Source organism: Lissotriton vulgaris, chromosome 9, assembly GCF_964263255.1.
Source record: "Lissotriton vulgaris chromosome 9, aLisVul1.2, whole genome shotgun sequence".
Lineage (NCBI taxonomy): Eukaryota > Metazoa > Chordata > Amphibia > Caudata > Salamandridae > Lissotriton > Lissotriton vulgaris.
This window is the reverse complement of record NC_141697.1, coordinates 1,015,952,395-1,015,979,636: the sequence shown is the minus strand read 5'-3', so window position 1 is coordinate 1,015,979,636 and position 27,242 is coordinate 1,015,952,395. Positions and strand designations below refer to the sequence as shown.

General features: G+C 40.8%; 1 protein-coding gene across 1 annotated transcript; it reads right to left on the bottom strand.

Annotated features, from left to right (window-relative positions):
- LOC147692722 (uncharacterized) lies at positions 1 to 26,908 on the bottom strand. The gene is made up of 5 exons (XM_086939550.1): positions 26,869 to 26,908; positions 22,723 to 22,822; positions 19,317 to 19,423; positions 17,393 to 17,834; positions 1 to 94 (listed from the first exon to the last, which is right to left on the bottom strand). Exons 1-5 carry the CDS (start codon positions 26,906 to 26,908, stop codon positions 1 to 3), a joined length of 783 nt encoding a protein of 260 aa, XP_086795676.1.
- Positions 26,909 to 27,242: the final 334 nt, after the last annotated feature.

The following is a 27,242-nucleotide window of genomic DNA, read 5'->3' as shown; positions in this document are numbered from 1 at the left end:
CTAACTAGGTAGACTCTCATTATGTTTGGCCATATCACGATGACCAAGGGCCTGTGAAATCTTAGATCGTCCCATTAGGTTATCTTTGTGAAGCCTAAAAGAGAATTACAACCGCAACCTTCTGCAACATAACCGGTCAGAAGTGGAGAATTCGTGATATTTATATTTATACATGGCAATTGTGGCCTGATTGCATATAATACTTATGGTCTACAACACAACCATTTTTCCATGGTCTCCTATGGTCAGGGGGACAACAAAAGATCGCATTTATTCAGAACAGAAACAGAAATATACTACTACCAGCAGCATTGTATAAGGCGACTACAGAAGCCCACGCTCCGATTAGGAAACGTGAAGTGATCCCTATAAAGGATTGTCAATATTATCCCAGGGGCGATTTTACATACCCTCTGGTTCTGGAAGACAAAATTTATGTCTTTATAAAGGTGATCATAATAAGGAGTTATCACTGAAACGCGTCGACGCAACCTAAAGCGTATAATTCAAGTCTCCAACACCATAATAGATACGCTGATTTGATAGTGATACTACTCTGGTAATATTAGAGCGGAGAAAGAATATACAAACCTGTATCCAACAAATGTATGTTGTAACTGTTCTGTCTGCTTGTAATTGTGCAGGTCGCAATTATATGTATTGTCTCAATTTTATCTTGTTTTAGTTCAGGGATTTAGTTTAGTTACCCCTATTGATTGTTTTTTTAACATATTCAAATAAATGCATTTTTAACTTTTCCATATTTTGTTGTATGTATTTGTTAAGTCATAAGGTACATTATTTTATACCTGTCTTTATCTGTGTCTTAAGGGAACCCTTTCTCTTACCTAGGTTGAATAACCCTATTTCCCTTGGCCTACACAAGGGGTACCTCTCTGTTTTTTACAGGAAAAAATTAGGGACAGAATAGACATACTCCACCATTTCTCCCAGTGACAAGTTGAATAAAACGAAAAATATTCCCAGAGATAAGTTAAACCGTTTTATACCCCCACAGTCCAGAGCCATAGGTAGGGATGGGCATACAGTTCCTTTTATATATCTCAACGGGGTAAGTTACCGTTTTGCTGCCTAGAAAGATATTCTATGGAATTACAAAACTTGTGGCTTCACTATTTTAGGCAAGGGGCCAAAGACCCTTGCGACTTAAAAGTAACCCCCAAATATGGAAATTCATGAATTCGTCCTATGGGTGTACACCAAAGTGAAAAACAGGTGGATTTCAAGTTCTTTGGACAGCATGGCATAACAAAAGTTAGGCAAGTTTCGTGTTCAAACCCACCCCCCCATGAAGCCAACAAAGGAAAATAACAAAAACTGTAGGCCTTTGGGTGTTCTGGACACAAAGACAGCATTGTCTGCTTATAAAATGACGGGGACACACCACCCGTCCACAGTCTACACGTCTCTTCCCATAGTGACCGGGGTCACATCCAGGTCATTAATATACAAAAGAAATGGAATTGGGGAAAGGACACAGTCCTACCAAATACCTCTACGTAAGCCAAAGGGCTCAGTACATTAGCCATTCAACCCATATCTGACTGAGGCATTAAGGTAAAAATGAAGAGGTGCAAGAAAGACACCAAACCAGGATCGAGTTCCAAGGACACCAACATATCCTATAGATTGGATCTTACCACTCTATCCATGCATGCAAGATAAAAAGGACCTCTTTTGGCCAGTGTGTTCATTATTTAACAAATATAAAGTTAGGCACTGCTGTTGCATGCCAAACCATGTCTAATACTATATTGGATGTCAGAAAAGATATGGTTATTGGTAACCCACAACATCATCCTGCTGATAACTTTCATGGAGCAATCCAAAAGGGATATGGGTATATAACAGCAAGGGGAAGCCTTTTTCGAAGACAGGGGCTATTATTTTGAAGCACCTGTACTTGGATAGGTCAATCCTGCAGGCTTAATTAACACAATCAGTAAGGATGGGTATCCACAAATCCACCTCCAGTTTATATAGATCCATAGGCACTTCAAATATCCCAGGGACCTTGTGAATAAGGGCTATAGGAAACAGCTTTGGCAATTTCCTCTATTGAAAGTTTAATATTCAGAGGAAAGGAGGGCATGCAAACATCTATATCCCCTCTAGCTGGATCAGGCTTGTGATATACTTGTTTAAAGCTGCTCACCCCAGAATCAGCACTGATGTTGGCACTTATGAGACTGGAATCAGTTTTTAACCATTTTTTTACTTTTGAGAGTGTGCCACGGCGGGCCATCCTTTCTGTTCCTGCAGACAGTTAGCTGCATACACCAAGACTCCTCGTTAAGTTCCACCTTCCTTCTACTGATGACTGATTAATAGGTTATTCTACAAGAAGCAACCAGCACCCAGTGGATAGACCTAAGGGCACTCTTCAAACAAGGGTTAGCCTCCCTGCAGGCCTTATCAAAATAAAATTGAGCATCTGTCCTGGTGGCTTTATAAAATCATTTTCAATGGTATCCCCTAAGGCAATTAAAAGTTCCACTCTGCATGGGATGTCATAAGTCAATCTCAAACAATCAGGTGTTCGAGATAGAGCCTACTCTGTACATCATTCAAATTAATTGACTTCCATGCTAGCCTGAGCCCATCGCTGCTCAGAGAAAGGTCCAAGTTCTTACATGGCGATGATCCGAGGACAGACCCTCTGGCAAGACAAAGTAATGGAAATAGGGTTGTGGTCACTAAAAATGCTTGGAATGACAGTACCATCTCTTAAGCATCCAAAGAAAGTTTCTACTCACAAAAATGTAGTCCATTATCGACAATCCCAACCCCCAGTAGAAGCAGGTGTTAAAAGACAATGTGGGTGACCCATTCAAACACTTTGCATAAATCATGTGTGAGAAAATGGGGGAATAGCATCTGTCCCCTGCAATCTCTGGAATGGGTGGGGGCAGCTACAGAAGAATAAAAATTATGAAATTATGCACCTGCGGGACCACCCACCCAATTTAGCCTTAAAGTCCCCGTCAAATACAATGTTTAAGCCATGGTCATGATGGAAATGGCTAAGTTCCGGATCACAAATAAAATCAAAAAGAGAAACAAACTTAGGATTAACATTTGTGGAGAAGTTATCATTATAAATATTAAATAGGAATGAAACTAAGGCATTTGTGCCACTTGACATGCATGCTTGGATTTACCTACTACTGGTGGGAATCAGCAAAATGGTGCAATCAAGGGAGGTTTTAAACAAAACCGCAAGCCCGACTCAGTCCCTTCCAAATCAGAAGGAAAAGCAGGCACAGAATAGCAAATTAATCTGTCAAAAAGTAATTTCCTAGGGACCTAAGTTTCCTGTGAGATGACAATATCATACAGTGAGACAGTCATTCATATTCTTCTTACTGTCTCCCCTCGGCTCCAGTGCCTCTGTGCTTCCTTCTTTCTGTAGGATTTATTCTTGGTTAATCCAAAGCTAAGGACCACTGTACTCTTTTGTAGTTGGATGGAAATTACACACAGCTTTGAGGGATCTGGCTGACTGGTTCAAAGGCACAGAGTAGTGCACCAAAATGAAAAGTGGTCCACATTAACAAATCACAACTGATATTTTAGTACCCAAGTGGTGCATTTAAATCATATTGGGTTGCTGGGACTCAAATTCCTGATGGCAAATCAGGCAATTTTGCCTCACATCTTCAGCTGCCTCAGACCTGTTGACCAGTGGATGACATGGAGCCATCACAAATTCAATGCTTTCAAAATGGAAATACTCATATGTGGTGATTGGAAAAACTTTGACTCATTTTGTACTTGGTCTGATGATCTGGGACCACCGCCTAAAATATCTAAGGAAGTAAGAAACCTCAGAATTACCCTAACTAAGTTATCAATGAATGCCCAAGTGGACAACTTAGCAAGATCAAGCTTCATTGGTATGAAAACTCTGTGACACAATTCCCCCCACCTGGGATTTCCACACAAGGTCCAAGCAACTGTCTCTCTTGTATTGTCTAAACTTGGTTACACAAATGGCCTCTATCACAGATCATCATTATCAACTATAAAAAGACTCAAACAGATTCAGAACTCTGCTGCTAGACTACCCTACATCTAAAGCCACAAGCCCTCAGCTCCCATGGCTTGAGGGCACTACATTGGTTACTGGTTGCCAGATGATCCACATTCAGGCTGCTGTGTATCCCCCACAAAGCAATACATGGAACAGGACCTATTTTCATCAAGAATAAAATCACCAAATAAATTCAACAAAGGAACCTCTGCTCCAGATAGGCACTTTGCCTCAAACTCACACCATAGAAAAAAGATAACCATAACCTAAACATCTTTCTCTTATCAAGCAGTCAATCTATGGAATTCATTACCGCCAAACATAAGAGCCACGGATAACTATCATGTCTTCAGAAGACTACTCAAGTGTTGGCTCTTTCCTACATAACCACCATACTCAAACACCAATATACAGCATTTCCTTGTGTATAAAAACATGCAATTTGATTATATGTATGTATCTAAATATGTGTATTTCTTGATATAAATATGTATAACAATATGCACTTATGTATCTATATGTTTATTATTTTACTTCCACTGTAAAAAACGCTTTGACTCTCTCCAATGCACTACCCTATATTTCACCCTATACCTCTCTCGTTATATCCTCTACCTCCTCTCTCTGGCTCATCCCCCATTCTTCTTTGGATTACTCCAAACCTCATTTTAATACTATCATCTCCCACACAACCCTTCTAAATTTTTCCCTCACCTATCCCTCCTCTGACTGATTCCAAAACCCATTTTACTAATATGATCTACCTAATCCATTTCTAGAGATTCTTCCCTCCTTCCTCTCTTCTTATACTCATCCCAAAACTCATAATACTACTACGATCTCCCAATAAACACTTTCTAAACTCTTTCCTCTTCTATCCCTCAATATCCTTTTCAATCCGAGAAACAGACTCACATGTCCACTGATCAAATTAACTCAAAAGTCACTATACTAATCCACCACTAATCCTTTTTAGGTTTGGGAGTAGCGTGCTACTTTCCCAAAAGTGCTTTGACGCATCGTCAGGGGTACTAAGTGCTATATAAATACAATTACAATACAATGCACTGGACTTGATTAAAGAACTGCACTTGAAACCCTGGTGGGATGAGTAGCAGAGGGAAGTGACTGGGACTTTGTCTTGCTTGACACCCACCCCTCCTGTCGGTGAAGAAGCTTAAACCAATTGAGACAAGTGTGCATCTTCAGTCAGCTGCGAAGATCCCACCATTAGCAAGCCCAGTGTGAGGCCGTTGATGTGGAGAGAAACTAAAGGCTTGGAGAGCAGGAGCTGTTTGTCTGAAACACAGTAAATAGCTCTGTTTGGAACACGGAGGCATGTTTTGGGAAGGAGAGCTTTTCTGATAAGTCCAGTGTTACAAATGGGCACAATAAATAAACAAATAATATGAAATCACTGAGTAACCAAAATATATTAAACACTTCAAGTACAAAAAGTCCATATTTTTATAAATACTACCCAGTCAATACCTCAATAAACATAACAAAAATAAAATAAGGTATTAGTAGTTAACATAACACTTTTTAAAATACTACCCACACTGCTTCCCCTAAGAAAAACTAAAGCCCTGGGGAAAATGTTTGATAAATCAATAAACATATTAACTGTACAAATATTAAATATTTACTGAATAACCTAAAGAATTTAAACACTGCGAACATAAAAAGTACATATTTTTTATTAAAAAAATACCCACCTAATAGCCCATTAAATATAAAACATGAGATAAAAAAACATAAATTAATATATATTTGTAAAAAACTTTTATATGATTTACAGTATGAATTTACAATATGAATTGAATGGAAAAAGCATACAAATTACTATAGAAAAAAAGTTTAAACATTGATACTATTATTAGACTGACACTTACACATGATATTTATTCTCTTCTTCAACATTTTTCTAGTCATGGTATTTTGACTTTGATATTAAGCTCAACCAATATTTTGGAACCGATTTTCAGGATCTAAATGCTTTATTGAAGATTTCCTTAGGGTGATTTTTTGCCATGCGGTCTTGTTTCTGATGAATTTTATATTTGGCTGCAAGTAAATGTTTTTATTAGAGAGTCCTAAACTGTGCAGATTCTCTTTTGAGGAAGGGATTTTGGAGCCAGAACTTTTTAATAGCTCTGAGAGATTTTTGTACAGGTCTTTTCACAACCAATGAGTTGACATTATTTTTAAAAATTTTGCTTAGTAGTGTTTTGATAAGTTGCTCTCATTCTCTTGTTTTGATTGCATCTATGGAAAGGGAGATGAGAGTTTGGATTCAAGAGTAAAAGGTTAACCTATTTCAAGTCTCTTACCAAGATATTTGTTTTTTTATTTTGACCCAAGAGGTGGGGGAATTTTTTTGCTTGGTCGCGCTTCAAAAATACAATCTCGCGCGCGCGGCGTTGACTTACCTTGATTCTGATTTCGCAGAGTTGTTTTCCTCCAGGTTTGCATGGGCTGCGCCATTTTGGATCTGGCTGCGTGATCGCGCAAGACTTTTCGACCGCAAGTACGTCATGGAGTCCCGCCATCTTGCACTGCGAGACTTTGAGAACGTGAATACGTCATAAGGGCCCGCGATCACGCATCACGAGGGTAAACAATTGCAAATACGTAGATGCGACGCGCAGCTGACATCCGGCGGGAGATTTGAACAGCTTGCTTTCCCAAAGTCACAAAAATTGCAATTCTGCCCAAAACATCTATCGCTGGCAGCCTAAACCTTCTGAAAATTATGATTTGGATCAGAAGAACTCCTCAGATTGACATTTGGCTGCACTTTTTTTGTGCAAGGAGGTCATTTTTGGGGGGTGGGAGGAAGGAAGTGCCCCAGAGTCTCCAACTTCCTGTTCCTGTCCAGCACGCTCCTCCCAGTGCTTTGACCATGTCCTGGTCCCTTTTCATTTGGATCGGGAGCTTGAAGGATTACTCTTTGTGGCTGCTGCTGGATGTTTGTATTTGAGGACTTTTTGCTTGGATCACTTTTGGATTTGAGATTTTATAAGTAAGTTGGTGTTGTTTGTTTGGGGCATTGCAGTTGCTGCAACTATAATTTATAAACTTTTTCCAAACTTAAAAAAATATATATTGTGGGTAGCCACAGTATCCAGTAGGCCCAGGGTTAGTCATGGGTGCATGATACAACTGTTTCTGTGAGTTTTGTTGAACTTAAATATCATTTACGGCATGGATGGCATGGGATTGAATAGCTCACTGTTATATGTGGAAGTTTTTTTAATTTTGGGTTGCATGTTAAAGCCACACTAGCCAGTAGGCCCAGGGGTGGTCAGTGGTGCATGGAACAAGTCTTTCTGTGGGGTCTCTTGAATTTAAACATCATTTAGGGCATGGATGGCATTGGATTGGGGTGCATGATACAACTGTTTCTGTGAGTTTTGTTGAACTTAAATATCATTTGCGGCATTAATGGCATGGAATTGAATAGCTCACTGTTATATGTGGAAGTTTTTTTAATTTTGGGGTGCGTGTTCAAGCCACACTAGCCAGTAGGCCCAGGGGTAGTCAGTGGTGCATGGACCAAGTCTTTCTGTGGGGTCTCTTGAATTTAAACATCATTTAGGGCATGAATGGCATTGGATTGGGGTGATTTTTGTGGGTATTTCGATTTTTTGGGTGTTGTTGGGGCCTGGTCCAGGGCCTGGCCATATGGGTGTGGGCCATTTTGAGGCCTGGTCCAGGGCCTGGCCATGTGGGTGTGGGTCTAGGGGCCATTTCGAAGCCAGGCAGTGTGCGTTGTGCCTTAGGCCTGCACCCAGTCTGCCTTGCTTTCATTCAGTATGCCCAGGGGTACTTAGTGGTGCATGGACAAAGTCTTTCTGTGGGGTCTCTTGAATTTAAACATCATTTAGGGCATGGATGGAATTGGATTGGGGTGGTTTTTCTGTGTATTTCGATTTTTTGGGTGTTGTGGGGGCCTGGTCCATGGCCTTGCCATGTGGGTGTGATAAATATTGGAGGGATTTGTTAGCATGAGCTTAAATCCATTTTGTATTTCTGGCAGCCATCTTGTTTGCCATGTGCTGCCACGTGCTCTGTCATCCCTCAGTGTTGACTGCTCTTGTAATCTGCCTAGAAATAAACTTTATTCAGCATCTTCCACCTTTGCACATGCACATTTGAGCTTGCAGCTGTCCTTGCAACTGTTTCTAGTATGTAAATGTCAGGATGTGTTTGCCAAAAACAGCCACTGTTAGCTCCTCCCACTTTGTTGAGCAAGAAGATCTTGTATGCCCATATTAGACATTTTGCAGGCTTACATGTGCCAGGACTGCCCCTTGGTCTTATGCTGACTATGTAACCCTAACCATATATAAGGTCTCAGTTTTCTGTACTCCTTAAATTGCCTCATTCATTTGCTAAGGCTTCTGTGTGAAGTAGTCTCCCTCATCTGAGGTTTAATAAATATGTATTTTATATTACAGCTTCTGTGCCAATTTCTTCTTTGTTGGTTTAAAAGGACCAAATATCAGTGGGACCCCTGAGAAGGTTTGTGGTTTTCTTCAGGTGGGGGACATTTTGAGGCCTGGTCCAGGGCCTGGCCATGTGGGTGTGGGTCTAGGGGCCATTTCAAAGCAAGGCAGTGTGCTTTGTGCCATAGGCCTTCCACCAGTTTGCCTTGCTTTCATCCATTATGCCCAGGGGTACTCAGTAGTGCATGAACAAAGTCTTTCTGTAGGGTCTCTTGAATGTAAACATCATTTAGGGCATGGATGGCATTGGATTGAGGTGATTTCTGCGTGTAGTTTGATTTTTTGGGTGTTATTGGGGCCTGGTCCAGAGTCTGGCCATGTGGGTGGGGGCCATTGTGAGGCCTGGTCCAGGGCCTGGCCATGTGGGTGGGAGCCATTTTGATGCCTGGTCCCGGGCCTGGCCATGTGGGTGGGGGTCTAGGGGCCATTTTGAAGCCAGGCAGTGTGCTTTGTGCCATAGGCCTGCACCCAGTCTGCCTTGCTTTTATCTATTGTGCCCAGGGGTAGTCAGTGGTGCATGGACCAAGTCTTTCTGTGGGGTCTCTTGAATGTAAACATCATTTATGGCATGGATGGCATTGGATTTGGGTGATTTATGTGTGTATTTTGATTTTTTGGGTGTTGTTGGTGCCTGGTCCAGGGCCTGGCCAGGTGGGTGTGGGCCATTTTGAGGCCTGGTCCAGGGCCTGGCCATGTGACTGTGGGTCTAGGGGCCATTTTGAAGCCAGACAGTGTGCTTTGTGCCATAGGTATGCACCCAGTCTGCCTTGCTTTCATCCATTATGCCCAGGAGTACTCAGTGGTGCATGGGCAGTCTTTCTGTGGGTCTCTTGAATTTAAACATAATTAAGGGCATGGATGGCATTGGATTGGGGTGATTTTTGTGTGTATTTCGATTTCCTGGGTGTTGTTGGGGCCTGGTCCAGGGCCTGGCCATGTGGGTGGTGGGGGCATATTGAGGCCAGGCAGTTTTTGCCATAGGCCGGCAAGCTTGCGGTTGCGGGCCAGTAGGCCTAGGGTTATATGATGAATGGGTGCATGAAACAATTCTCTCTGTGTGGTCTCTCTTCTATTAATTTAAACATCCATTTTTGATTAGAATTGCAATTTTTATTTTGGGTCTTTCCGGTTTTGGGTGTGTTGTGTTAATAATAATAAATGCCTAGTTGCAATATTATTAATTGAAGCACGACATATGCTACATTTATTTAACTGATGTTCCTCTGGCTCCTTTGCTTTTAGGTGCACAAAGACTGAGAACCAGGAATCATCCTCATCATCATCACTTGTTGTAATGCCAGGAAGAAGTCCTGCTGCGGTGTGTGCACAACGTCACGTGATGTCACGTGTGGCCACAGACAACTCTGCAACTCGTACAACTACGTCCTGATGTTCTGACATCTGAAGAAGATGGGCCCAAAGAAAGGTGGCCATAGCACCTCCACCAAGAAAATTGCCCGTGCCACTGCCAGTAAGAAGGAGCAGAAGAAGCAAGTGACGCCACTTACCAAGGATACTGGTGTGCCGACTGATACTTTTCTTGGGGAAAAGAAAAAACTAGCACTAGCACTTTAATTGCTCTTTCACCATCGACCAGTGATGTTGGCGTTGACTCATCGCAAAGTTGCATCCAATCAACGCAGGGTGTAACTCATCTGACGAGTGTTCAACCACAGCCGCAACGACAACCACAGGTGCAACAAGGAGAGGCACAAGGAGAGGCGCAAGGAAAGGTGCAAGTAAAGGCGCAAGGAGAGGCGCAAGGAGAGGCACAAAGAGAAGCGCAAGGAGAGGCCCAAGGAGTGGCACAACTGCCCACAATGCTTGTTCGAGATTCATGCGGAGGTAACAGCCGAGCAAGCCACTACTGATGATCCATTGTCTTCCAGATCCACAGCAAGGAAAAGGATGGCTACTAGTACAACTTCTTCTTCAAGCCCCATTCCTTCTGATGATCCAGATCTTGATTGGCACCCACCAATTCAGTCTGAGAGGGAGGCATGCCATGAGCCGACAAAGCTAGGTAAAAGGAAGGTTCCTGCAAGGCTTTCAGTTATGGGTGATGACGAAGAAGAAGTAAAAGTGGTGTATTCTGCTGCTGATGAAGAGTCTGACGATGACGACCCAGTCATCACTCCAGCCCCAGCGGGCATGCAGCAGACAGACATTTTTACCCTATCCTGAAATGCTGCGCAGGATGTGGGCGACGAGGCACTGGTACCACCACCAACACAGGTAACTACTACACCAACACGACCTACAGCTTCCATATTTTCTCATCAGATGGGCCGGCAGGGACCTCCATCCAGCTCGACCTCCATTACCTCAAGTAGTGGTGCTGTTATTGCACAACAGAGACAAATTATGCCACGCCCATCCTCCACTTCATCTGGCATTGAAAGTGGCACCTCCACCACCACCTCCAGAAATCTCAACTCCCCAGTTTGGGACTTCTTTAGTATTAGCAGAAAGGCAGAAAGACACGTTATTTGTTCGATTAGTCAGGGTAAGCTTGGTACCAACTATGGTACCGGAGGCCAGAGAGGTCATCTCCAAAAACACCACAGCATCCAGTGGGAGGCGCACCTAAGTAACATCTGGAAAGACAAAAGTACAACTCCAAATGTAGCCACTAGCCATTGGTATTGCATCTGGTGATGACGAGGAGCTGATAGTGCAGGGGGTAGGTGAAGAAGCGAGAGACATTTTTTCTGATACACACAGTCCCCCTGGCAGCAGCACTGCAGTGGTAGCACCCACACCCTCTACCCCAGCAACTTCTAGGAGGCACAGTAAGAGTCTGGTAGAGACACCATTGTGAAAAAGTACATCAATGAGCCTAACTGGTTGAAGAAGTCTGGATTATCATCACATATGAAAATAGTCCAGACCACTATTAAAAGATTGTTTTGGTCGGAGGCGCCATTTGAACGCAACCACCCAACGGCACGTCTGTATAATGCAATGCTGGCTAAAATGTTAGCGCTGGACATTCTCCTTTTTTCTTTCATAGAAGTGGTGGGTTTTCTAGAATTTGTGGCAACAGTCTGCCCTAAATGGAAGGTTCCTAGCCAGTCCTATTTTGCCAGAGTTGCGGTTCCGAAAAGGGGGTGGTGATGAACAGAGTGTCTGAATTAAGCAGACCACTCTTACCCAGTCCAAAGATCAGGGCTTGATCCATCACCGTTATTTATCTCACTGCACCATCCCAGCTCAGAACCTGGCTATATGCAAATCAGTCTGTCCCTGGCCCAGTGCATCATGGGAACAGGGCAGACTAAACTACCAAGCCAATTCTTCACCAGAAAGGAGACAAGCTACCGGGGAACGGTTTCTGGCATTTCAGCCATCTTCGGCCCGGCTTGCTTGAATTCTGATGGTGCAATGAGAAAGGGACTCATGTCTGAGTATACCCTGCCACACCTATAGTGGCCAAAAACGATTCAGAAAAGGTGGTGGTGATGAACAGAGTGTCTGAATTAAGCAGACCACTCTTACCCAGTCCAAAGATCAGGGCTTGATCCATCACCGTTATTTATCTCACTGCACCATCCCAGCTCAGAACCTGGCTATATGCAAATCAGTCTGTCCCTGGCCCAGTGCATCATGGGAACAGGGCAGACTAAACTACCAAGCCAATTCTTCACCAGAAAGGAGACAAGCTACCGGGGACCGGTTTCTGGCATTTCAGCCGTCTTCGGCCCGGCTTGCTTGAATCCTGATGGTGCAGTGAGAAAGGGACTCATTTCTTAGTATATGCCCTGTTCCCATCACAGGAACAGGAACAGACTAATTTGCATGTAGCCAGGTTCTGAGCTGGGATGGTGCAGTGAGCTAAAAAACGGTGATGGATCAAGCCCTGATCTTTGGACTGGGTAAGAGTGGTCTGCTTAATTCAGACACTCTGTTCATCACCACCCCCTTTTCTGAATCATTTTGTCCACCATAAGCGTGGAAGGGTATACTCAGATCTGAGTCCCTTGCTCATTGCACCATCAGGATTCAAGCAAGCCGGGCCGACGACGGCTGAAATGCCAGAAACCGGTCCCCGGTAGCTTGTTTCCTTCCAGTATAAGAATTGGCTTGGTAGTTTGATTTGCCCTGTTCCCATCATGCACTGGGACAGGAACAGACTAATTTGCATGTAGCCAGGTTCTGAGCTGGGATGGTGCAGTGAGCTAAAAAACGGTGATGGATCAAGCCCTGATTTTTGGACTGGGTAAGAGTGGTCTGCTTAATTCAGACACTCTGTTCATCACCACCCCCTTTTCTGAATCAGAGTTGCGGTTCCAGCACTTCATCAAGATGTGCTGGACGTGATTGGGGCAGCTTTGCAGAAGAGTGCTATTCACACTATCCACCTGAAAACAGACATGTGGACCAGTTGCTAAACCGTTGATTACATGTGCATCACTGCACACTGGGTCTCTTTTGCGGGGGGTAGAGAGAAGATAGCTACAGGTGTTGACAGTGTCACAATTTTTCAAGCTACTCGGAAACATGCAACAGTAGCCATGTTTGCCATGGAGAAATCTCATACTGCAGTAAACATTTTGGATGAGTTTAATAATAAGGTATTTGAATGGCTGCATCCAAGAAAGTGCATGATTGGTTATGTTTCCACAGATAATTGCAGTAATATAGTTAAGGCCATGGCTGATGGTGGCTATTTCAGAGTGCCGTTTTTGGCGCACAGCATTAACATTATTGTTCAAGATTTCTTGAAAAAAGAAAACACAGTCAGTAAGTTACTGACCACCTGCCGAAGAATCTGTGCACATTTCAGATATTCTTTTAAGGCCCGGAAGCAGCTGAGGATCATTCAACGTGACCGTAGAGTGCCAGTCAGAGGACTCATCCAGGAGGTGGCAACACGTTGGAATTCAACCTTCTACATGCTTGAGCATCTGTTTGAGCAGTACTTGGTAATCAATGAATATGTCTTTCACGCACGGGCTTCTTCCATGAAATACATGAGACTAGAGGTGGAGCAATGGGACCTAGTTAAAAGCCTGACAGACATGCTTCGTCCTTTTGAGGTCTTCACCCGTGAAGTCAGCAGGGAGGACTGTACATGGGCAAAGCTATCCCATTGTTGCGCATGCTAGAGCACCAACTGAAGGCGGTGTCTTCAACGTTCTGAGTTGATACTGAAAAACAAGATGCATATTGGTTGGCAGAGAGCTTATTAAGCTGCCTAGTTGACAATGCAAGGCTTAAAGCAATACATTCATAACAACATTACATTCGTGCCACTATTCTGGATCCACAGTACAAAAAGGCACTGGCCAGCAATACATTCATTCCTTTTTCTGAAGCAAATGTTTCCAAGTACAAACATTGGCTAGCTCTGTCAGCCACTCGCTTTGAAAAAGAGCGGTAGGAAATTGAAGGAACAACCACAAGTACTACTGAAGCAGCAGGCCATCCGGTGTCAAGGTCCACTTCTGTGGCCGAAGGCAGTCACTTTCGCTCAGAGCCGTTAACGACACCAGCAACCGTATCATCACCTGCACTAGGCCCAGCCATAATATTGTCGGAAGCGGATTGGATAACTCGTCAAGGGTTTGCTCGTTCCAGTGTTGATGCAAAGGCAACAGATGGTATGCAAAGCGCAGCACCCCTGGAGGACCTTGAGTGGATGGTGCAGGCCTATCTAGATGACCCAACAGAGGTCTTCTTTGATCCGAACCCATTGGTGTATTGGTATGTGAAAAGGCCTCAATGGCCACTGATCACCCAGCTGGCTATAAATTATTTGGCTTGCCCACTCGCAAGCATGTCTTCTGAACGTGTTTTCAGTGCTGCTGGTGCCATTGTAACTTTAAAAAGGTCCCGCCTCTCGCCAAAAAATGTGGAGAGGTTAACAATGATCAAGATGAATCAGCACTTCATACCACCAGATTACAAAATACGTGAATCCACGCAGGAAGAAAAGGACACCGACTTAGGTGACGGAAGTTCTTCTCTGTTAGCTGACCTACTCCTGGTTCAATTCACAGAGTTTGAGGACAAGCTCTACTTCCCTGACACCTAGGCTTGAAATACGTACTTTTTTTTCATCCTTATTCACTTTTATTTCTGTGTGTCTTCCTTTGTTTTGCAACTTTTAGCACAACAAAAAACTCTAATCAAAACAAATCCATCAGCAGCACTGTCATCATCTTATTTCCATATTCAAGGTGTCGCTGTCTGCAGTCCTGAAGTTCACAAGTTCACAACTCAGTCATGCTCCGCTATTCTCCTCCTCCAGACTCTCCCTATCCATTTCCCTCATGGCAGATAGCCGGATTACGCAAAATCAAGAAACTGTGGCTTCATAGACGAGTCCCCTCAAAAGAAGTGGGACTGGAATGACTGACTAGGCTGACTGTTACTTCAGAAATTGATGCGAGAGGCTGCCCTGTGGCCCTTCACTTAAGAATAAGATGCTGACAAAAAGTGGAACAGGTAATGAATGATGAGATGGCATGCAGTGGCCAACACTGGCTGTCTGGCTCTGATGAAAGCAATTGCTGTTTGTTTTTTTATGCATAAAATGAATCCTATGTGTTCTGTTATTATTTAATCTTTTACACACTAAAGGTACCTCAAGTCTACTCTGTTTACCTTGTTTAATGCAAATTGTACTTCTACTGCAGAGGCCACAACGTTGCCAACACCATGATGATGATGAGTCACGATGACCAAAGTTACATAATATCTTCACAGTCACTCAGTGGGATGGATGGATTATCGAAGAACTATGATCATTTCGTGAGTGGCAAACAGGTAAACAAGTCAACAACAACCACAGCAGAACTACATGTCTGTCTAGTCGTGGTATGGAGTCGATCTAGTGTAGTGTTATGTCAGAGTCCAGAAAGCGGTTCATGTAAAATTGCCGCTATGTGGCTTGCTGTATAAAATTATATCTGCTTTGTCTGTCTGTGTCAAAGCGGTATGCTACATGGAGGTTGGTTCACTCAGTGGCGCCTGCCTTGACCATCTGCATGGCCGTGGTCTGCTGTGTGCTAATTATTATCCTGGAAACAGAGATTTAGAGTAGGTACTTTAGAAATGATGCATGTATGTAATACTGTTGCCTCTGAAAGAGAAAGTGTTATTTTTGCACTACACACCGTACCTTTTATTTTTCCTCCGGGGTGTTTTAATATCCCTTTCTGATTTCCCATCGACAAGTACAGGCTGTCACTTACCCTGTGCGATGGGAAAAACATTAACTCAGGCTTACCATAACAATCTGCAATTTCGCATCCGCCAGGCAGGTAGTGGACAGTGTGGTTACCAAGATTGATTGACGGAGTGCCCGATGGAATGTAGGAGTACCGCGAATAGGAGGAATGGCTGGATGCATGCAATTTCCCAATTTGATCAGGACAACTACAACATACAGTTACAGTATCGACTTCACTTGTCTTTCTCTTTTAAATAATGTTTTTGTTGTGAACTTCTATGAGTGTGACTCTGTGTGTTTGCTCTCTGCTTCAAATTCATCTCTACAGCTAATTGATAAGTTTATTTGCTATTTTTAAAACTAATGTAATGTACTACTAAGTGTTTATTCTGTCTGAGGGCAGATAGGCAAGTGGAATTGCGTAATTACTGCAGCCCTGTACTGTCTAATTGTTTAGTACTAGTTAGTAAGTTGTAGTATAAGTACTACTTTTCAGTAACATAACCATCCATTTAGCAAACAACTTCATGCATGCCCTTCCTTTATGTCCCTTAAAAGATGTATGGATATGTTTGTATCCAAAGATTTGTTTTTCTTTATTTGGTGTTTGTCCATGCTGTGTTTTTTTTCTCTCTTCAAAAAACTTTCCCAAAATGCCCCATTCCCATCCATTTTTCAAACCCTAACCCTCTTCCCCCTGGCTGCGTGGTTTTCATTGAGGTGTGACTAAATGACACCAATAATTTCACAGGCTTGCTGGGGAGGATAAGGTTAAAAGCAACAGAAAATCAATTTCAAGGCAGGTCAAGGAATCCGAAGATATATTCTTATTCTGCGTGACACATAGCCATGAGTATTTGCAAATCAATTCAGAATTTCATGTCCGCGATCGAGTGGATTCATCATCAACAACATCCTCCTACACGTGATGAAAGCTTAGGCTGCTGTGTCCTTCAGTACTAGTTCTTGTAGTAGCCATAATCCACGCAACTAGTAGTTTACTTTTTATTGAATACTTTAGAATTGCTTAGGCTACAATTTATGGCACTGTTCTTGTGTACTGTACTATCATACTGTTCAAATGCTCCTCTCAGGCCACTCAATGTCCTATTTCCTTTTTTTCATATGCTGCTACTGCCAGTGTGTACCACTACTACTACCACCACAACGATGCCATTTCATCCATCCAGCATTCCATAGCCAACCTTAATCGCCATTTGCCATGCAGCCAGCCCTGTGCCTAGCCCTATTCTCAAACACAAGTCACAGGTAAGATAAGCATCTTGGGGGAGGAAGAATAATGGAGTAGGAGGAGAGACTGACAGTAGTACTAGTAAAGTAGTAGGACAATTGAATTCACTAACTCTGTCAGTGGCACTTTTGCTCAAATTTGGGTGATTTCTTGGACAATTTGAATCAACCAGCCAGTTAAGTTTCAGGAAAACAAACGTACAGTTAATCCCCCTGCCTTCCCCACAAAACAGTAAAAATGTGTATGCTATGTTTAAGTGGAAAATAAATAATTATTTTGACCCTAACAAAAATAAACTATCCCACAAGACCGACCCGCCCCCCTCCCTAATCCCAATCAATGTCAAAGAAATGTCCCCAAGAAAAGTTCCAAAACCCCAACGCCCAATTCCCACCCACCCCCACAAGTCTTTAAAACAAGGGCAAGGGACAGTCTCTCTCTGCTTTGGCCGGCGGTGTCCTGTGGCCAGGTGGTCACACAGCTCCCTCTGGAGGGCCTTGAGTAGGGATTTTTGCCTCTCCACCTCCTGCGCAAGGTAGGCCACACGCAGGGTTAGTCGGTGCACACTAGCCTTGCAGGTACTGTGGGGGGCAGCTGTTGGTTTCGCAGCTCGGCGGCAGCGGGTGGCTGCTGGACCACGGTGCCGTACCTCTGGAGGATTGCGCTGGCTGCATGACCAAGGGGCAGCGGAGGAGGATGCAGCTGTTGTTGTAGATGTTGACTGAGTGTCATCCTCCTCCTCTTGAGCCACCAGCCGCCGATATTCGGCGACAATTGCCTCCAGCTTCCGTTGCCTGGCCCGGATAGCCAACTCCTTCCTTGATAGTTTAGAAGGAGTATCTATATGAAGAAGGAAAAAAATACTGTAACCAATACTCTTCAATATTAACACAAAATAATTCAACAGAAAGTTGTGTCACAGTAGCACTAGCAACTTGCAAGCACAGTACATAAAATTTGTGGCATGTATCTATCTAACCTCCCACTTTGTCAGCCTCTGCTCTAACATTAATGGGAGTTTCAGGAATTCTACAAGCACTATGGACTCACTACATTAGTCTCAGAAAGTACACCAATCTTCTTCTTCTCTCTTGTTTAGCTAAATTAGTACATAAACTTGTGGAAGCCGGCATAATGCCAGCGCAGTCAGCTTGCACCCAAGAAAAACAGACGCAAGCCATGATGACGCAGACTCGCGATACTGTTACCAGTAAATGCAGGTGGGGAAGCTCTTACTTTTCTATTACGGTTGGCACTGGTCATACTCTGTTACAAGGGCTACTGCTCAATTAATTTAACTTTCACCCTGCCCTGCCCCTGACTACTACAAAAGGAAAATGAAGAAGATAATATGATCATCTATCCCTTCACAGGACATTTACTTATAAAAGGTATGACTTTAGGTGCTTTGTTTTTATTGATTGAGTAAACACCGATAGGCCACACATGAATGACAGAGGTGAAAAAAAATGAATAACATAGGTACTAGTGAGTGGTCCCCGTAATCACTGGAGGAAGGCACTTGTGGCTTCATTTGATAATGTGAACTTTACAATATAGATACACAATATATGCTGTGCTTGCAAACTACTGTTAGTCAAGGGAGTGTTCTGAAAAATTACAACTTCTACTTTACTCGGCTTTGCTACTCTGGCACGGATGTGCGGTGTTACATGATCTTCAAAGTATCACTCTTCATCCAGTGACCGTCTACTCTGTCTATTCTACATACACCTATGCTATCTATGAGGAAGATACCATCCAGGCATCTATCCATTCAAAGTAAATGTCAATCATTCTTCTTAATGTCTCAACCGGACAAGCTTTACTTTTTCTCATCGAAAAACACCCTTTTTATTTCATTTTGTAAAGCGCCACCCATGCATCCGTGCTTGACTTGCATTTGAATCTGACCCAAAGGATATATTGCGCACACATACAGTTTCTGTTTCACCCACCCAGGCAGTCCTCTTTTCTCTCTCCTTCCACCCATCCTTGCTTCAGCCTTCAACCTGCCATGCATCAGATTTCCAGCCACCTGTGCCTGCATTAAAAAACACGTATCATTCTTTGCCAGTCATTAATTAAAACTTGCTCGTCCTTCACAGCTGAGTTGAAGTCAAATTTAGAGGAGGCCATTGGTTACTCGTCAACTCCCGCCACTAATGCTATTGCTAATGCGAAGTCAAGAGTGACTTTCTTCTACCTAGTTGACAAAAACTTAGTTCTAAATTTGTAAAGTGTACTTGTACTGTACAACACATATACCCCTGCAGCAAGCCTACTCTGCAATCTCAATTAGTAAGGATTATAATAGCTTACCACTGGACACCACTACAGAGGCATCCCCGACAGCAGTTCCTGCTGGCACCGCAACCACCTCCGTGCTGGCCTCGGCACTGGTGATGGGCTGTGCGATGGTGTTCTGCCTAGAAAATACATTTCATATTTTTAGATGCCATATACACCACTCCCTATTTTGTCTAGGAATTAAAAAAAATTTTACTACATAAACAAATTTAATTATTTGTGACTCTCTAGTCTAAACTAAAAATTCCCCTTTCGGAAGGGGAGGGTGTTTTTATATCTGCTTAGCCATAACATGCTACACTTTTTGGCACAACTGAGGAATGCTTGCTTTTTAATGCGTACCTTTTTTCTCATAACAGACACTCAGACAGAAGATTCCCTTCTATGAACAAGAGCAATATGTTACTCATCATCATCACCACCAGTACTTTACGTTCCAACCAGAGGAAGGGTCTCCCACAATTAATGCGTAAATCAGCCACTGTTCAGTTTTCATGAGTTCACCATTTCTCTTCTAGTATGAAGTCGATTTTAATAAATGTTTTTATATAATGCACAATTGAAAAAAAATATACAGAGTACACACAGAGCTAGTTCTTTTACTTGTAATAAAGCTTTAAAACTTACATAGACTCTGTGCTTTTTGGTCATGAGTGAGTGAGCGAAAGGGCTTGCAATTTGCTAGCCTGATTCCGTGACTCTGAGCGGTCGGGACTCTGACTGTGTAGTGGTATACAGTCAAAATATCGAGTCAAAAATATAGAACTGCAGTAATATTGAATTAAAAATATAGAATGGACAAAATATTGAATGGACAGAATATAGTCAACAAAAATATCGAATATAATTGCAGTAATATCGAATTAAAAATATAGAATGGACAAAATATCGAATTGACAGAATATAGTCAACAAAAATATCAAATTTGAGGTAAGTAATTTAACATCGATTTTTTTAATAATATCGAATTTTTTAAAGTGTTTTTTATGTTAGTATATGTGTAAAAAGTGTATATTTATTTTATGTTTTATTTTAAGTAATTAATTTTATAGTATTTAATTTTTGCGTAATGTAAATCTGTAGCGGGTTGTGGGTTTATAGGGGAATAGGGTGGGAAGTAAGTTAATTATAATTAATTAAATGTTTTAATTTATTTCTTGGTATTTATCGTGAATCAATTGTTAATTAATTTTCAATTGGTAAATAATTTAATTATAATTGGTAATTAATTTGTATTAATTGATAATTATGTTAATGTTATTCATTTATTTTCTGTAGCGGGTAGTGGGTTTATAGGGGAATGGGTTGGGAAGTAATTTAATTATAATTATCAAATGTTTTAATTTATTTAATCGTATTTATCTTGAATTAAATGTTAATTAATTTTTTTAATTGTTAATTAATTAATTATAATTGATAATTAATTTTTATTAATTGATTAACTGATAAATATGTTATTTTATTAATTTATTTTCTGTAGCGGGTTGTGGGTTTATAGGGGAATAGGGTAGGAAGTAATTTAATTGTAAATTAATACATTTTGTAATGTATTTATTGGTATTTATTTTGAATTCATTGTTAATTATTTTTACATTGTTAATTAATTAATTGTTAATTGGTAATTAATTTGTATTAATGGGTAATTATTTTTAATAATTAATTTTAATTTTTATTTGTAATTGATTATTATATTATAATAAATTGGTAATTACTTTGAATTAATTTGTAATTGTTATTAATATTTAATTAATTTGTATTCATATATGAAGTATTTACTTTCCCTAGTGTTGCACTCTCTGGAGTGTGAATAGTAATTTTTACCCCTATGCTATCCAACACTTTCCCTACTGTTGCACTCTATGGAGTGGGAATAGTAATTTTTATCCCTACGCTATCCAACGCTTTCCCTACTGTTGCACTCTCTAGAGTTGGAATTGCAATTTTAACCCCTACGCTATCCAACGCTTTCCCTACTGTTGCACTCTCTGGAGTGGGAATAGTAATTTTTACTCTTACGCTATCCAATGCTTTCCCTACTGTTGCACTCACTGGAGTGGGAATAGTAATATTTGCCCCTACGCTATCCATAACTTTCCCTACTGTTGCACTCTATGGAGTGGGAATAGTAATTTTGACCCCTATGCTATTTCACGCTTACCCTACTGTTGAATTTTCTGGAGTGGGAATAGTAATTTTATGCTCTATGCTATCCAATGTTTTCAATACTGTAGTTTTTTTTGGACTTTAAATAGTAGTTCTATTTATTTATGTATTTAATAATTTTTGTATTTTTTTCGATAATGTTGTATTTAATTAACTTTAAAAGTATATTTAATTTTTTAATGTATTAAATATAATTATTTATTTTTATTTATGTTCTTTTATTTATGTTTTGTTTTATGTGTATAGATGTATATGTAATGTATAGTACTTTTTTATAATTTATAAGTAATTAAAATAATTATTAAAAATTATTATTAAGTAAGTATATATAATATATTATATGTATATTTTTAATTAAAGTGTTATTATTACATATGTATGATTTATTAATTTTAAACATGATTAAATATGTTTAAATATGTTTGTTTTATTTATAATTATTATTTACTTTATTTTCCTTTTTTTCTTTTACAGAAAAAAACCCGATATTTTTAATCACGATATTTTTAACATCGATATTTTTTTCCGATATTTTTGTACTTAGTGATAGGGTGTCAATATACTTGCCTTTGATATTCCAGCGTTGATATTTCTGTAGGTCGATATTATGTTCGTCGATATTCTTTCAGTGATCCCTCCGTAGTCTTATGTTCTGGGTTGTATAATCATTGGGGATCATTGCTGCATTCGGGAGCTAAATAATGACTCTGACACACTAGCTAGTCAGTAGGGAGATTGGGGGTTCGACTTCTGTTATGACTGAGGTATGTGGAAAGTCTAACTGCGCCTATTATCACCAATGCCCTATTTCTTGCCCATAGTTCTGTATGTGCAGAATAGTCCCTGCAACAGTAGTAGTATGTCCTCCTATCCAATCAAAAACTAAACTAGTATCTTATTCTTGGTGGCCATTGACATTTTATTGTCGGGAATTGTCAAAATATAAACATTAAGAAAACTTCAATAGACATTTTGGACAACCCAGAGGACTGCACTGCCTAGAGCTATTGCTGAATAGGAGTTTTGTTTAACACCTTTTGCCAACTGTGCAAGCTTAGCTAGCTACACAGACAGACTAATAATAATAAACAGTAGTAGCACAGAGAGTCATAGTAGAGGCAGGATAAGAATTTAGAAACAGTCTACAAGAAGATCAAAGACGAATTAGGAAAATACAGAAATTATGATGAACGTTTGGAATAAATAGATGCTGTAAAAGTTAGGGAAGTATAATTATTATTATTAACAGGAAAACTTACTGGGGCCAGCAGAAGAGGAATCGGTGGATCGATCCTGGCCTTCCTGCTTCGCCGGCGTCGCTACCGCCACCTCTGTCCTCTTGCCCCTGGGAGGAGCTGATGTACATAAAAGAAAGACACAAACATGGATTATTGTTGTCAACGAAATCAAAAATTTCAAAAAAAGTCGGGGAAATAAACAACAATTGCACTAAATGTATTGACCTATCTGATGTGGTCTACTAGGATATTAGTATTGCTGGATTCACGGACCGTCTACTTGGAAAGTTATGTAACTCACTAAACCAACTACAAAAAGGTTCTACTAGGACTGGCAGCACTCAGCAGCACGGGAAGTGACAGACACAATCCGCCATGATTGCAGACCACTAAAAAATGTCCTACTAAATGACAAGTCATAATATACTCAACCTATCAATAGACCACCACTATCTCTTCTTAATGGCAGGAGTACAAAGGAAGGACTGGACTTGAGTCTCTAGTCTCTAGCATTATACAGTTCTGTAAAGTACACTCATAATCACTCAGGCCAAATGAGCACAAAATTGCAAACAAGTAAGCATAGTAGCACCGCCACTCAGCAGGTGCGCACCTGCAATCACAGAAGCTTTTGAAACATAATTTACCTGCAATGTAATCGGCAGCATTCTTGCTCTTCGGAAAAAAACATATATTTGCAATATAACACAGAGCAAAAGAAAACAAAGTAGTTATCAAATAGCTACTAGTACTCACCAAGGCTAGGGATCTCGACCCCAAGCAGGTCGAGCAGGTCTTGTTCCCGGTCCAGTATGTCGGACCACCGGTGCGTCACCTGGTTGTAGGTTCGCTGGACCCCTGACTCCCGATACATGGCCTGGCACACCTTACCCCATAGCTGGCGATGCTCCCGGAGGCCGTACCTGGTACCGGGCCTGTCGCCTGCTGCGACGGTCTTCAGGAGGTGGCGCTGCATATAGAAGACCAGTGCGGCCACCTCCACAGCGCTGAAGATCTCCCTGGGACTTACAGACCCCCCCCCGTAAGCGCCCGCAAGGGAGTCAGCTGCCCGCTCCCTTTGCCATGGTCCTGGGTTAAAGAAAGGAAAAAGAGGAACGAATAGGGAACAAAAAGTAAATAAAAGACAAGAGAGAGTTAAAAGAAAAAGTAGTTATTAAAGTAACGAAAAGTAGAAAAAAACACAAAATATAGATGTACAAAAATAAAGAGATAATGAGTAAAAAAGATAAAAAAATAGTTAAAAAAAACTAAGGATTACAAAGATTGAAGCTGGATAGAAAAGGCATGCCCAGAACCATAGCAATGAATGAAAAACAAGATGGCCGCGCCCATTGCAACCACGTGGGTAAGTTTGCGTGATATTTTCCTTGCGAGCACGCAAAAACGGACGAGAACACGCAACTGCGGCCCTGAACAGGAAAAGCGCAACGCGAGCATGCAACTAGCGACCGAAAACGTAAATACGCAACGCGAACAGTGAAAACAAGATGGCTGCGCCCATACACGACCGCATGGGTAAGTTCGCAGTAGCCGCGGTGAAAAAAAATTCAGCGAACACGCAAAAATAAAAAAATCAGCAATATCGCGAAAGTTCGCAGATTTTGCGGACGACGAGTATGCTTTCACGCGAATTGTGTACCGCAAATTCACAAAATTCGCCCATACTTAGGCTTTAGATAACAGTGTAGTGAAAGGAATGAAGACATGATATGACTAGTCAGTTTGTAACAGGGATTCAATCGTGATGCTGCCTTCTTTGGCAATATTGACGTCCAATATTGCTTTCTTGATAGGTGTCAGCTTAGTGCACAACTTCAGTATCCTTTAGGAACTGAGACCCAAGTCAACAACCAGTGTTGCAATTTCAAATATATATATATAATTATTAGCAAATGTTCAGGGTAAGCACTTCAAACAGGAATATTTGTAGCACATTAGTGCCCTAAAGCTATTGTATAAGATGAAGATACAAAAAATACTATGATAACAAACACCCAAATTGGAGCATCCTTCAACTAAAAAGGAAGCACACTTTTGGGAGTGAAAGCAACCTTTTTACAATCATAACGTCCATATAAAAAATTCTATAAAATCAATTCTACTTTCTTGAATCATGACCAGCATGCTGCAGTGGCAGGAGGTGGAGAGGTGAGCTAATGAATCTGAAAGACTGTACCTTATTCAAGCTGGTGCTCAAAGACAGTAACATCTGTCACTCTTAGAACAACAGGAAGAAAATACATAGATAGTAGGCCAGAAATTCTCAGTTTGTATTCAAAATGCAGGGGTGCATTTTATGGGAACGAAATGCACAGCACTTTAATAAGAAGAGGGATTCTGAACTTCGCTCTTCCAGGTAGATTATCATTTTGTGATTAAACGTAATATCGAAGGAATAGGAGATCTTAAATTTTATAAATTAGATCAATATGTATTAATAATGACATTTATATTGTAATTATGTGCATGATGACGTGCAGTGCTGATGCTTGTGTTTTTTGATCTGGGGTCCTTCTTAATGCACTTCAGGGCTAGTTACATGCCCAATAATGTATCATTACTATATATGTTTTTCCCTTATTAAATAAATAATTTGATCCAATATCCAAACTATCTATTTCAGTATCTTACATCATGAATGGACAAGAGTAGAATAGGAGCTGAAGTACTTTAATATGACTATGAATAATGCTTTGGAAAGGTTCAAACCATAAGATGATTTGGTATTTTACAGGACCGGAATTACCTGCACTTTATTGATAGCATTTTGTCAAGTTTGAAGTTTTGGCATTATCATGTTTTCAAAAGATGAAATTCTAAAATGCTTGATGTACATTAAAAAAAAAGACGACGTATCCGATTTTTCGAGCTCTAAGTTACCATATTCAATGTTACATTTTTTTGTTGATGATGTAAGGTTCTTACAACAATTCTACTCAATAAATAAAAAAAAAAATGCAGAGGTCTAGCCCTCAGTTGGTAAGGAATCGTGTGCGATTTTAGGAAAGTAGCTCATGTACTGTGAACTTTTCTGCAAACAGTTGCGGTCATAATAATGATACTGATTTCTATTAGGGTGACCAACAATTAGCATTTCTTATTCACCACCAAGATGACCCAATGGGTAAACAAGGACTCTTGAAATACAAGTTATGTTTTGTTACATTGTGTAGATAAGCGAGTACTTGGAAAACGCCATGCATTGACGGTTGGTATTGCCTTCACTGAAAGTGGAAAACCTTAAACCGTGAAACGCAACTTACTGCAACAATTTATACGAGTAATTGTTTTTTCTTTTTAGTTTAATTTGTTAATCATATTATTAATTACTTGTTTCATGCTGAACAACAAAGTGTATCTTCTTTGCAGACCCCACACTTTACAAGTGCCCATTGGCACCGGATTAAGCTGTGTTCATTACCAAATATGATGACAGAGATGAAAACTCCGCCTAAGGAAATCCCAGCAGAGCAGACTGCTGAAAGCCCCTTTCTTGTAAGCATGGCTGCTATTTAGAGCAAACAAGTGGAAGTCTTTTGTTGTGCATAGTGCAAAAGTATCTCGAAGACTTGTCAATTCAGTTCTATCACACGGCTTCAGTAGTGGCCTCAAGGGAAGAAACAGCCAAACAGCACCCAAAGCATTTCGGCTGCCATGCAAATAATGCAAACACATGTAAATGCCTTTACTTAATTCCGCTTTGTCAGGCACATTAAATAACTAATGAAAGTAAGTCAAAAAAGCTTCAGGGACAGCCCTGCAAAAAACAGCATCCCTTAGATCCTGACATAAAGATGCTGATATTTTCATAACAGTTAATAAATACACAGAAAATCGCAGGTGTTGAATACAAATGGATCTTGGATAGGTGTAGAGTAGCTATCTGCGTATTACTATTCATGAAATGGTCATTATTTATGCAGTGTTTGTGTGCTCAGCAATTCTTGTTATTTTTTTCAATGAAAGAAACATACATGCACAAGTAACTTCTCATAACCTAATTTGTCCAGTAGCTCTTTATTCCAAACATCTGCTGAAATTGTTATTGCCTAAAATCTGCATTGCGATTTAAAAACATGGATGACAACACCATGTTTGGTCGCTGTATTTCATGGCTTACTAAAATGTGAACGGGGAAGTACACACTGGCATTGCTTCTGCCAAACAATCACGCTCGCTCATGGTCACAAGCTATTCAGAATATAACAGCACTGAAGTATCTGAAGTACTCAGAGAAAATGAGGCAGTATGGCACCTGTGTTTTTTTACTTTTTTTTGTGCCTAGCTGTTGCCAATTTCTTCCCTCGTTCTCCGTCTTTTATATATATATTTCTTCCTCCAACACACCATTTTCAGAAATGGTAAAGCTTTGTTGAAGGGCTGTAGTTCATAAATCCCATTGTCCTTGTGAAACCATAACATGAATAAAATTGGACTTTGAAAACATAAGCTGAATAATTTCTAGCATTGTTGTTTCCGTCGCAGCCATCAACAGATTCTAATCCTGTGGGGGTGA

Bases quoted from the DNA above. Each gene is read 5' to 3' on its own strand.
- LOC147692722 (XM_086939550.1), bottom strand. From the start codon at position 26,908: ATGAGCGAGCGTGATTGTTTGGCAGAAGCAATGCCAGTGT. The intron at 17,835-19,316 runs GTAAGCTATTAT...TTCTTCATATAG, and splicing joins CTCTGTAGTGGTGTCCAGTG to ATACTCCTTCTAAACTATCA. The intron at 95-17,392 runs GTGGGTGGGAAT...ATTCTCTTTTAG, and splicing joins TGTTTTAAAGACTTGTGGGG to GCTTCACAAAGATAACCTAA.